The sequence below is a fragment of the Armigeres subalbatus genome, chromosome 3 (assembly GCF_024139115.2).
Source record: "Armigeres subalbatus isolate Guangzhou_Male chromosome 3, GZ_Asu_2, whole genome shotgun sequence".
NCBI classification, from domain to species: domain Eukaryota; kingdom Metazoa; phylum Arthropoda; class Insecta; order Diptera; family Culicidae; genus Armigeres; species Armigeres subalbatus.
The window spans coordinates 252,348,655-252,362,227 of record NC_085141.1 but is presented as its reverse complement, the minus strand read 5'-3'; the positions used below and the strand labels follow the sequence as shown (position 1 = coordinate 252,362,227).

At 39.5% G+C, this 13,573-nt stretch overlaps 1 protein-coding gene across 1 annotated transcript in view; it reads left to right on the top strand.

Moving 5' to 3' along the window:
• Window positions 1-11,533, top strand: part of LOC134223560 (uncharacterized) — a 34,808-nt gene extending 23,275 nt beyond the window's left edge. The window contains exons 3-8 of the mRNA XM_062702744.1: window positions 7,205-7,397; window positions 7,464-8,154; window positions 8,220-8,383; window positions 8,684-10,284; window positions 10,378-10,495; window positions 10,565-11,533. Of these exons, the coding sequence (XP_062558728.1) occupies window positions 7,224-7,397; window positions 7,464-8,154; window positions 8,220-8,383; window positions 8,684-10,284; window positions 10,378-10,495; window positions 10,565-11,140 (3,324 nt within the window). The 5' untranslated portion in view covers window positions 7,205-7,223 and the 3' untranslated portion in view covers window positions 11,141-11,533. The remainder of the gene's footprint in view (window positions 1-7,204; window positions 7,398-7,463; window positions 8,155-8,219; window positions 8,384-8,683; window positions 10,285-10,377; window positions 10,496-10,564) is intronic.
• Window positions 11,534-13,573: the final 2,040 nt, after the last annotated feature.

Here is a 13,573-nt window from a genome sequence, read left to right as displayed (position 1 = left end):
AGACAAAGATGTAATGAAGGGTTTGCTCGAAAAAAATATTTATTGAGTAGATATCGTTTAAAGGGGATTATTTAAACGATATCTACTCAATAAATATTTTTTTCGAGCAAACCATTCATTACATCTATATCTACAAAAAAATTATCTGCTTTAGCACAATTTACTTTTTTCTTAATGGCATTACATCCCCCACTGGGACAGGGCCGCCTCGCAGCTTAGTGTTCATTGAGCACTTCCACAGTTATTAACTGCGAGGTTTCTAAGCCAGGTTACCATTTTTGCATTCGTATATCATGAGGCTAGCACGATGATACTTTTATGCCCAGGGAAGTCGAGACAATTTCCAATCCGAAAATTGCCTAGACCGGCACCGGGAATCGAACCCAGCCACCCTCAGCATGGTCTTGCTTTGTAGCCGTGCGTCTTACCGCACGGCTAAGGAGGGCCCCATTAGCACAATTTATATTTTCTTGAATTTTCTCGCCAATTTTATGTGTGACTAATGAGAGATCAAGTCCCCTCATATTGGGGCAACAACTAAAAATTCAAATATCTTTAAATTGTAATGGAATGCAGGAATTTTTATCAGTGCAGACAATTTAGCATACTTATGGCTTTGTGCTGTAAAAAATGATAGCATTTGGTCATTGTTGGGAGGAGATGTTCAAATTCTTTGTGGCCACTAAAAAATCTTCAGGAGGGCAACAGTAAGTAATAGAGTAAACAAGATTGTCAATCCAAAATACAACTCGCCATATAAACGATCATTTATCTAGACTCTAGAGGATTTATTAGAAAATACCGCCAAGTCTCCCAAGGGGTCAAGTCTCTCAAGGAATCAAGTCTCCAAACCTTCCCTTACTGTGGAAAGCCTGATAGTTTAAAAAAATCCAAATAGGCAGGTCTCCTGCTTGCATGAACATATACCAATTTATAAATTCTGACGTAAAACACCTTCAATCAGCTACTGGTGAAATGCCAATAAGAGCGAGTAAAATGGCTGGCGAAGTTTCAGAGCAATCATTTTCCCAAGATCCGTAATTTCATTTCCGCCATGAACAAAGCATCATCCGATGGATACATAAAGCTTCATTCAAAAATATTAGTCAATAGTTTCAAAATAGTTGAAAATAGTGAATTTGCGAGAAAAAGTGACTTTAGTGACTTGAAATCGAAAAAAGAGACTTTTTAGTGACTTGCTCGAAAAAAGTGACCAAGTCACTAAAAAGTGACCCGCTACCAGGCCTGAAAAAAGGAAGAAAACGGAAGAAAGAAGAAAAAAGAAGGAAAAAAAGAATATAGAAGGAAAAGGGAAAAAGAAAGAAGAAAGAAAACGGTGGGAAAAAGAATGTAGAAGGAAAAGGAAAAAAGAAGAAGAAAGAAGGAAGAAGGAAAAAAGAAGAAAGAAAAAAGAAGAAGGAAAAAGGAAGAAGGAATAAGAAATAAGGAAGAAGGAATAAGGAAGAAAGAAGTAGGAAAAAAAGAAGAAGGAAGAAAGAAGAAGGAAGATGCAAGAAGGGAGAAGAAAGAAGGGGTAAGGTGAAAAGAGAACTTCTCATTTCTTACTTCTTTCTGCAAATTCGACCTAATGTCCATTCGGCCTAATGACCGTTCGGCCTAATGTCCATTCGGCCTAATGACCGTTCGGCCTAATGTCCATTCGGCCTAATGACCTTCGGCCAAATGGCCTGACACCTATCTAATCTACGTTTATTTTTATTTATAGCAAAAAAATAGGGGGTACCTCAATTAATGCAAAAGTTCGAAGGGGTACCTCTCAAGAAAAAGGTTGAGAACCGCTGACATAGTTGACGTATAAGCCAAAATGACTAAAACACACTTTTTTGCGGATATCGATTCTTCGTACGGTTATACATATGCTCCATGAAAAAATATTCATGTTTTGTTCGGAAACATTCGAGTTATGGCAATATTTGTTTTTGGAAAAATGGTCATTTGATCGCATAAGTTGACCTACCTCCATTACCTGCTGCAATATGGAGCAAAAACCTGTCTCATATTGTTTCGACATTCACAATCCACTAATTAGGCACAACATAGGTTTTCGTTTTAATTTGTCGTATTTCTGGACTACTTTATGATTTGGGCGTAATGGATTTTGTAATCAAAAATTAATATGCAAGTTCCTGCTAAAGCAAGCATTTCTTGTGAAATCCACGGTATAATCCGACAAAATAAGCTTTCATCCATCGAGGTGTAGGTCTGGAGATAAACGTTTACATTCTTTTGAATCAATGCTAAATATTGTCGCCAAAAGTTTTGATTTAAGACAATCGCGATCATTCAAAAGGAAGTATAATATAAAAGAAGAATGAAAATCCATTAATTATGTAACGCAATGATTAGCCATTTGTGTCACACTTTTTTTTAGAAGCATATCAAAACTGTGTATGGGAAATCACACTTATCTAAACCCCCTTCCTCCTCTAAAGTGTAGTAATTTATGGGTATTTTCTAAAAGTGCGTATCAGAACCAAAATCTAGTTTCATTTTTTGCGTGACAGGAGAGGTCTGCCACTGAGGGCTTAACACATAAGAATTAGTGCGTGTTAAATGGCTTTTTATTTGTACCTCAGCTTGATAATATTGGTATGTATATTTCGAGCACATTTACCGGGTTAGTTTTTACAATTGCAATGCAATTTTTATTCATGTTTTTCATTACCTTACCCGGACAGAACTGAATTATGAAACTTTTTTTTTCTGTCGGGTAAAATATCCACTTTAACATGATATGGACTTTGATGTAAGATTCAAAAGAGCAGGCAAAAATATCAACAAAATAAAATGCACTGAAGTGTTATTTAAATATCAAGATGTGTTATGGATAAAAACAAACTAATAGCTCGAGATATTAATCACTTCTTCAAATACCATTAACTGATAACCTCATGATATTTCAGAGCAAATTTGGATATTGTCGTATGATATTTCGTGCTTCTATATCCTACATATAAATCAGGCCCATATCTCATTTTGCAATCTAATCACGATTGATTTACTTCTAATCCTCGTCTACACGGGTATTTTAAAATAGGGATTGAAACCATTTTTGCTTAAAATTTGGTTGGAACGAGGGCTTTGGCCAATACATGAAAACGGTAACTGCTCGCATACTTGATACAGAACCATTCTAATGCTGTAATAGAGCAAAAATCCCCGTACGGTACTGATTAAATTCTTTGCAACACGAACTCTTCCACACATAATTTTATCTTTACCACATAATTTTAATTTTCACGGAAAGAGCTATCCGAAAAACCTTTCCCGGAAACTCGAACTTTTCAAAAGATTTCCCTTTTCCAATCAATAAATCGTTGGAACTAACTACAATTATTCTTTAGCGCTTTATAACCACACGTAGTAGCCTGGTTTTTACGCCATGTTATGGCAACAAACATTTCACAAAACGTTTGTTTGATCGCATAAACTGTCGTATGCATATTGTGACCATTTCAATCAAAGGAATAATAATTAATTCCCCGCGGCCTTAAAATAACTACTAATATTGTCCATTTAGACAGATTAGTTCATGTATTTTGCTGATCGATATGATGATTCGGGTAAAATTAATAAAAATGCGTTTTCCCAACATCGATGGTGCTGGTTGTTACGTCAACTATGAAATCATGGGCAGTATACGAGAAAGGCAAAAATATCTAGATGTGGATTTCATAGGTCTTAACAACTGTTGAAGTGCTTAATGAACAGCGAGCTGCGAGGCGACAAGGTCCCAGTGGGAGATGTAATGTCAATAAGAAGAAGGTGTTGGGGCCTTGGCCTAATACCTTCGACAGTGATCGTTGTTCTAGGCCCAACATGCCTTAGAAAAAATACCAAACGAACTGAATTCCCTGCGTGGCCATTTCCCTTTGCTCTTTTCTTGTCTCTTAGAATGCTCTTACTTCTTCATAATTAACACAAGATTTACGCTTTCCACATAGTATATTTAGGTTCACAATAACATGATTTACATTAACACTACAATAATTTATTTAGAACTATATACATTTATTACAGTTATTTAACAATTAAAACAGAACAATGACCAATTAAATGCGCTTGTCCTTAGTGTGTTTGGACCCTATCGTGGCCTCTCTGTTGGGATGTTCGGGTGATATGGGGTTGAGCAATTATGTAACATGAGTCATTAAATTCATTTGTCTTACTCTCAAACAGAAGAGATTTGAAAGAATACACCACAAAGATAGTTGAACATGTTAAGTATCAACTGTATTGTGGTACTTTTTACGTTATTTAATTGCATCCAAAAGTGTATCCGAACTTATTGATCACGGCTTAAGTTTTATTAGGTAGTGTAGCCAAACCTTTAGGCGAGAATCATTTAATAAACGATATCCTTTTTCCAAAAATAACATTTTTGAAATTTACTTTATCAGGATGATGCCCAATTTTGTCAAGTTCATTAGCCTAATTTCTCCTTAACTAGATGAAATTAATTAAATGCAATTCCGAATCATAACATATACTGGTACGTCGTCAGCCAATCCGAAGCTATTTAGTTGCGCCGGTTTGCACGGCAAGGATGTTAACGATCATTCAGTAATTTGCGTTCGATCATTTAGTAGTTTGTCAATAACACATTCCAGAAGCTGAATTTCAAAATATGTTGTATGGTGGACTTCTAGTGCGAAGGTTTTTCTACAACTCTGCCCAAAGGTTCGTTGTTTGAATTCCACTAGAAACGGAGTTATGCTTTATACTGTCGAACGAAACTAATTTGAAGAATGTAGATATAATGTTCATGTAATTTCTGAGTCGTAGTAGTTCAGATCATGGATGAAGGTTTATTGCTTGTCAGACTTTTGTTTTTGCAAAAAGAAAGGGATTACAATACTATTAGCAAATTTAAAAACAAGACAACAGCCGGTGTACTGTTTAACTGGCTATTGTCTGGCTTTCAATTAGCTTTCTTACCAAATGTGTTAGATGGAAGAGATGAGCAAATCTTTGTTCACTTTTCGAATGAATGTTTCTCTGTTTAGAACACAAATTATTACATAAATTAGAACTTCAAAAGGAACGTTTTTATTCCGGCGATGCGCAGTGTTGTAAATTTGTAATAGAACGAAATGGCCTATTTATGTCTTAAGCACTTTATTTATCTGAAAATCTGTTAATGTGATGCGATGTTTAAAAATAACAAAACACAAGAAAAAACCTGTTGATCTATTGTAGAATAAACAGACTGTTTGCACTGTAAACGGAAAATTTCGCATAGTTATAACCATTGCTCTTTTCCATGAGGAAGATAATTTCCAGAAAGTAAAATACACATTTGGTAAATCAACTGTACACTACTTCTTAACAACGAAACCAACGATATCAACTGCATTTGATTCAGATCCATATGATATATGAGTGTCGAAGTTATTTTTCACTAGAAAACAATCTAAAAACAGGTAAAATGGCTCTATCGAAAATGTTTTTCAAATATGTCCCACTTGCCCCATGTATGTTAAAACTTAAGGGCAAGTAAAAATTGCAGATTTTGGCTTTAATCAAAACTTTTAAATCGTTTTCGATGTCACACAATTATTTAATTGCTCAAAATATTCACTTTCCACATCAATAATGAATTTAGAAACGACTATGGTGTTGAAAATCCATTGAATTAAAATAAAAGTAATAGGTTTCGCCGGTAGTGATTAAACAATACCTTTTGTATGGTGTCGCAAATGGTTTTGATTCCAATTTTTATTGTGTCAGGCGAATTCGTTGATAATTCTGCTTCAACTTTCTAGAACATTGTTACCATTTCAAACGTTCACCGATTAATCGGCATCCATAGAACCCACTTACCCCGTATTTTCACTTGCCCCGGGGTACCTTAGGCTGTGAACCATTCCACCGATTCGTTTAACTTTTAGTTAAAATTTGACACTTCGGTGGTTATCTTCCCATCGTGGTTAAAATTTTACTCCGAAGCCGACCCATTTGATTTTTGACAGATTGATAGTTATTCGGAACGAAATGGATTTGGCGCCAATTTTCTCGCGAACAAAGTTTAACTATCGAACTGTCAAATCTAACCATGCTCCGGAGCAGGGTTATTTTTAACCACGGCGAAATAACCATTGAACTGTCAAATTTTAACTAAAAGTTAAACGAATCGGTGGAATGGTTCACAGCCTTAGTAGAACTACATATTTTTATGGGATAGGCACAAATTTGCATTCAATGTATAATATGCAAATTATAGGGGGCCATCTCTACAAGACCCGTGCACTCGATGCATCGTAATAAATCTATGTTTCCGTTGCATCGCCGTCATCGGTAAATCGCAAAAGCGTTGCAGCATACATCATTGGCGCAACGTGTCGTGGTATCTAGGGTTTGTCGCTTGTTCGCGGTACGCTTGTTGAAGTCTCCGACGCAAATCACATACACGCAAACGCAACGCTCTGACAGATTGGCATCGTTCAAATCGTTGTCGCAGATGATTTGCCTGACTAGGTATGGTAGGCATAGTAAAAGTGCTCGATCGAGATTTAAATACACAAATTTCACTGACGCACACGTGAAGCCAAAAATGTTATGAAGTCAACGATTCGTCATTTCTTGTATATGTGTGCATAAAAAATGTTACTCTTCTTTTAAGCACTTCCTTAACCAATTTTTTTTGTAACAAGTTACAGTCAAATGGTAAATCATTTATTGCTTTCTAGAATTATCGCTAAATCACTGTTTCAACACTGGGGAATATCGTTCAAAAACCTTATCAAAATTTAAGTTTATTTTTAATCAAAAAAAGGAAGTTAATGAAGTTAATGTTAATTAATGTGTATAATGGAACATATCTCAAGAGCACTTTTGTTCTCTTGTATGTGCTATTTTAATTACCTTTCGTCGTATCAGATATGATATTTCAATCAAGGAGGATTATCTTGCGACGCTGTTAAGTTGATACATATTCGAGACAATTTGTTGTATACAATAAATACCTAATAATTAAAATATCTGCAAGATACTACCAAGTAATATAAAAATGCGTCGAAGGCCTGGTTATAACTTTACGTCAGATTAGTTCACATTGTAAAATAAAAATTCATTTAACATTTCATTTTATTTTATTCAGATTTTATAGAATTTCTGTAACATTCGACATCAACATTCTACCCATTTTCGCTATTATTAACCATTTTTATTTTCAATTTTCCAGCATCGAAACTCCCTCAAAAATGGCAGAATTCCTTCCGCTCTGTGATGTGCTGTTCAACGTGATCTCGCTGGCCGGCTACTTTTGCGACGTAGTGTTCGACGTCGTTCTCGGCTATGCGCTGTACGAGCGGCAAAAATATGTGCACTTTGCTGCCGTTATCGTTATCGTGAGCTTTTCCCTCGTGATTTCACAGGTACGTATAATAAGATATTTTCGCATAATTTCAAGGGTCAACAAGAAAACACCTTTTCATTCGTAGATTGTTTCCGTTCGATGGTATTTGAATAAACGAAAACTGAGAGGGTCTACAGCGGCCACCACAGGACCACCTATCGAAGGTCCCGATAGTTCGGAGAACAGCTTGGAAAAGAAGAAAAAGAAGCCTCCGATTGAGCCGGTTACTATAGCGGCTAAATATAGTCGCTATGCCGTACTGGCACTGCACGCCACCCAATTGGGGGTCCTATGGCGCTATGCAAAACTTTTCGTGCCGGTTGACCTGCGCCACGTTAAACACGAAGTTCGTGATCTTTGCATGCTCCGATTGGTTCACGCATTCTGCGAAGCTGCCCCTATGCTTCTGCTACAACTCTACGTGCTAGTGAACTTGCAGAACGAAGAACACATAAACACATTGAAGATAAAAGCCTTGGCCAGTAGCCATCATCTGTCCAGTACGGCTTTGGTGCAGCACACCAGCTTGGCAGAACACCAACAGAAGACTTTCCGTGATCTGAACATGGTTTCTGCAACGCTATCACTGTTCAGCGTCTGTTGGGCATTGGCCAGTTTCAGCAAGAATGTTCGCCTTCAAAATGTACACCGCTTGGTGCTGACCTGGCTTGGCGTGATATTTCAGTTTCTTTGGCGACTTGGAACGGTGATATCGCGTGTCATCTCGTTAACTGTGTACGCCTCGGTTTACAGTCATTGGGTGTTTCTCGTTATAAGTGAGTGATGGCAGGACAAAAGCAATCTTCAATTGTATTACATTTGCTATTTATTATAATTCTAGTCTTGCATTGGTTTTCAATGTTCCTGTGGCTTATTTCACCAAAAAACGTATTTCATGGAGAGCGGATATCAAGACTGAAGAAAGCCATGCTGGGAGGGTTGATTGCCTTTGTCTACATATTTGCGTACATCAATCTACAGGAGGTGAAGCATCGGCAGAAAATGGTATGTCCTAAAATTGCATAATAATATTATCTGATAGACAATACATCTTGAGACGGGGATTCATAGCTTCTAACCTAACATAGTCATTAATATAAAAATGTTTTTGAAAAACAAAAAATGTGTTGGTCGACATAACTGTAACTATGCACAGGAATAATAACCTAAAAAGTTATTTATTCAAACAGTTTAATTTCCTTTGCACAAGTCTTAGCTTTAGGATTTCCCAAAACAAGTTTGCAAAGTTCATAAAAGTCACGTTTGCACATTATTCATCACATTATTTCAAATGTTTCTCTCTAGCTTACCTTCTATGTGGTGATGTTCTTGGAAAACTGCCTTCTAGTGTGCCTCTGGATGGTCGGTATTTGGCACAATCGTCCTGAGGGATGGTACACCATCCCTATTTCCGTGCTGTGTAGCTTCTGTATCGGACTATTTTTTATGACAGTTTACTATCGTTATTTCCACGTGAGACGGCTAGGATATGAAGCTGGTGGTCGAGCTCCTTGCGTTGAAGATGCCAAGATCTGTAGCCACTGTCGTGACTCGTGTCGATGTCCGGAAAATGGTGAACATGTTGAGATTAATAAATTCGTCGGTGGATGCGGTAGTCAAAAGTATCCTCATGCCATACCAGGTGTGTTCAACTGCCGCTTCTCTAATCCTGTAAACGCCGCTACTAAACGTAAAAAGAAGAAACCCACAACATTTGTACCGCCTCCCAACCTTGCTATGCCACCGAACACTACTGACCCGGGAACACCCATCGGTCCCATGGCAATACCATTTTGGAGAAGACCTTTGCCACGATCACACACGGGTGGCTCGAGTGAGAATGAAGGTAGCAGTGTTGGATCACGGGTGAACATCCAACAAAAATTGCAGGAAAAGAAGCAGAAGCAGTTAGCGGAATTGAAGATCATTGAGGAGGAAATCAAACAGGGCAAACTTGGAGGGCCTGGAACGGGAACTCTTAGTTCAGGTGACGATGCCAAAACTACACTTCCGAGACAACCGATTCCTCGGGTGAAAAAGCATATCGATATTGATCCAATGGATTGGCGACCTTCGAGTCCGGACATGGCTGAGATGGTCGTCGAGAAATCCTTTAACGATCTCAACTTGCTGCTGGCAGCTAACCTAGACGATGTAAATAATTTGAACAAATTCAACTCTAATTACGATCCCATCTATAATAGCTTCGGACTGAATGGAATCAACATCTCCGCATTAGTAACTATGAAAAATGCCGAAAATCAACAAGCGGCAGCTAACAACAGAAATATGTCTCCCATATCCTCACAAATTTCCGCAACGGAAAGCAACTCACTAACGCGCCAAGTTCACCCACGATCTAAAATGCTGCCAAACAATGTGCCAAGAAATCCGTTTGCCGAAAACTATCGCGGGGGAAACTTTGTAAATTTATACGCCGAGGCGGCTGCCAATGGCAATCGGCCTCCTTCAATCAGTCCGAGGAACCCAGATGTGACTACTGCGAACCGAGCCGTACTATACGACAACCATAGCCGACTTTACATGGACGCAAATCATCCCCGGCAGGTATCCGGCACTTACAGTAGCATGGAAAACGGTGGCACCGAGAATTTACCATTTCCGTACAATGTTGTCCCGCCGCCGCGTAGCAAGTTGGACAGTCGCGCAACGCCTACGATGCATAACACGAACAACAGTGCCACCAACACGGGCAGCAGCAGTGGACATAACAACAATAACTGCACCAGTAGCTCGGTGCTTCCATCGACAGTGATCAATAATCTGAACAACACCAAACGGCAGATGCAGCGTGCGAAAACACCGGAGATTCTCCTGGCACCCCATTATCTGGAGAACTCTCGGATTTACTACGATTGGGTGGCGCGGGAGGCAGCCAATCTCAGGTGAGTTGAGTTGCATCAAATTTCTCACAATTTCTCATATTTTGAAGCATACTAACGGACAGCTAATATTGCATTTTTTGTTCTATGATACAGACTGCAGGAAGCAGAAAGAAACCAGTCGGTCGTGAGCAGCGGAGATGAAAATCTCGACAACTGTGCAGTAGATGATGTCCATAATCCTCATCGAATACCGTCTGATATCGATAGCCAGGTAACGACCGAACTACAACTGGTTTATGTATGTTCTCCTTTTAAAATCATTCTAACTAAACCTACGCAGGTATCGCTTCCCCGGTCGTACACATTGCCACGAGAGTTCAAGTACTATCGCCGGAATAAAGGTCGCAAGACGATCAAAAACGAACACTTCATAGCCAGTACCAACAGCAGCGACGGCGATGTCGACAGTGGCGACGACAACGAGTCCGAGCACCATTCGAACATCTCCAGCAATTCTCAACAGCGGCTGAAGAATGCCACTCCGAGTTCGAACATCGGCGCCGGCACACAGCGTTTGAACAACCTGAACAAAAATTCCGCCACGGTGCACTATGGGCAGAACATTTCACCGAGCGCTACAATGCTAGCGAATGCCGGAGGACCCTCAGCGGTGATCAACTCCCGGCAAGTGCTAAATGCCACACCCCAGAGCATGCACATGATCAACGGCTACGGTAACAATCTGAACAGCAGTGCCAAGCAAGTTCACAGTTTGGATCTAATCAATGGTGTGGACAGCGCAATGGGCCCTGGTGGCGGTCAGAATAGTGGACCTGTTTCGTACAACAGCAGACCAATGCGATTGCGGATGTACAGTGCCAAGAACGGGATGGTTCGACACGAAACTAAGTTATGATTGATGTACTATGAAAAGAAATAGATAATTTATCTAGCGTATTTTAGGTAGGTAGCATGTTTTTATTGGTGAAGAAAAGTGAAAGCAAATTATTTTGAGAATATTTAATACCATCTTGTGATATAATTTTAAAGTTTTCATATTGAAGATTCGTTGCCCGCCAACATATAACAAGTAAAGAGACTGGCAATTTGTAATAACTATTAATGTGAATTGTTTCTATCAAATTTATTGAAACAAATTGTTATTTACTTCACTAGTTAGCTATTATGTCTGTGCCTAGTGAGCAGGAAACCGTGAGTACTTTCGAGTTTCAGGTATTTCCGTTCTAGAAAATTTTGTTTTAACTCATATAACATAAGTGGCATAGAAATGCATTTTTAATAAACTGTATATATGGATTGTTTTATTTTGAAAGAAACCTCAAACGCAAAGTGTTTATTAATTTTTATTTATTAACTAGGTATTTATTTAAACCGATACTAACGCTGGTTTCATGAATTTTGCGAGTTGTGTGTAAATTGTTCAATACTAATACAATACAGACACAAACATCATTCAACTTGACATCAGTGAAAACAAATAAGGGTTCATTCACAAATTACATAACGCAAAATTTTACCATTTTCAACCCCCACCCACCCCTCGTAACGTTTTTTGTATGAAAGGGTTCTGAAATTTGTATGGGCAGGTACCCTCCCACCCCGTAAAGCGTTATGTAATTTGTGAACGGGCCCTAATTATTTTCAAAATAATATTTATTGATCAAATTCATATTTTTTTATTTTTCAATAATTTCATATTTTTTTACTTATTTAGATGTTTCGGTCGTTGTCTACTTGCTTATAGACTATCTATATCGTCTTGCTCGCCAATATTTTCTGCCAACGATTGAGAAAATGGACTTTCTTCTACTTGAACAGCATCTTTTGCAGCGAAAATGAAGGATTCACTCATAGAATCACGGGCTTGCAGTACACCCTCCTGAAACGTGAAGCAACAAAAGTTGAACTGGTGGTGAATGCATCGAAGACAAAGTACATGCTTGTGGACGGAACCGAGTGCGACAGCGACAGGCCCGCCTGGGAAGCAGTATTACAATAGACGGGAATACCTTCGAGGTGGTCGATGACCTTGGACCCTTGCTAACGGTTGATAATAATGTTAGTCGTGAAATACGAAGGCGCATCATATGTGGTAGTCGGGCCTACTACGGGCTCTAGAAGAAAAAGCGGTCAAAAAAGATTCGTCACCGTAAATATGTCATGTACAAGACGCTGATAAGACCTGTAGCTGTAGTCCTCTACGGACATGAAACTTTTTAAACTTGCTTTTGAGTTATTTTTTCTCTTTTCTTTCGTCCACTTTTTCTTCTGTTATCAAAAACAAAAGAGCGAAACCATCCAACGACGCTTGTTCAATTTATTTATTTTTTATTTATTTATTATCAGACTAAGGCCGGAGTGGCCTGTGCTGCACATAAAAGTCTTCTCATTCAGCTCGGTCCATGGCTGCACTTCGCCAACCACGCAGTCTGCGGAGGGTCCGCAAATTGTCCTCCACCTGATCGATCCACCTTGCCCGCTGTGCACCTCGCCTTCTTGTTCCCGTCGGGAACCATTTTCACCGGATTACTGTCCGACATTCTGGCTACGTGCCCGGCCCACCGCAGTCTTCCGATTTTCGCGGTGTGAACGATGGATGGTTCTCCCAAACGCTGATGCAACTCGTGGTTCATTCGCCTCCTCCACGTACCGTCCGCCATCTGCACCCCACCATAGATGGTACGCAACACTTTCCTTTCAAAAACTCCCAGTGCGCGTTGGTCCTCCACGAGCATCGTCCAGGTCTCGTGCCCGTAGAGAACTACCGGTCTTATAAGCGTTTTGTAGCGTTTGTAGCGCTCGTGGTGGGTGGCTTACATTGACCTCTCTTGAGCCTCTTCCTATCATGTACTTCGTCTTCGACGTATTGATGACTAGACCAATCCGTTTAGCTTCGCTTTTCAGTCTGATGTACGCTTCCTCCATCCTCTCAAAGTTACGTGCCATGATATCAATGTCGTCGGTGAAACCAAATAACTGGACGGACTTCGTGAACATCGTATCACTCGTGTCAATCCCTGCCCTTCGTATTACTCCCTCCAAAGCGATGTTGAATAGCAGACACGAAAGACCATCACCTTGCCGTAACGCTCTACGCGTTTCGAAGGGTCTCGAGAATGCCCCTGAAACTCGAACTACGCACATCACCCGATCCATCGTCGCCTTGATCAACCGTATCAGTTTATCCGGAAATCCGTTTTCGTGCATTAGCTGCCATAGCTGGTCCCGATCGATTGTATCATATGCGGCTTTGAAGTCGATAAATAGATGATGTGTGGGCACGTTGTATTTGCGGTCTGTGGTCTGTGGTAGAGCGTTCACCCATAAA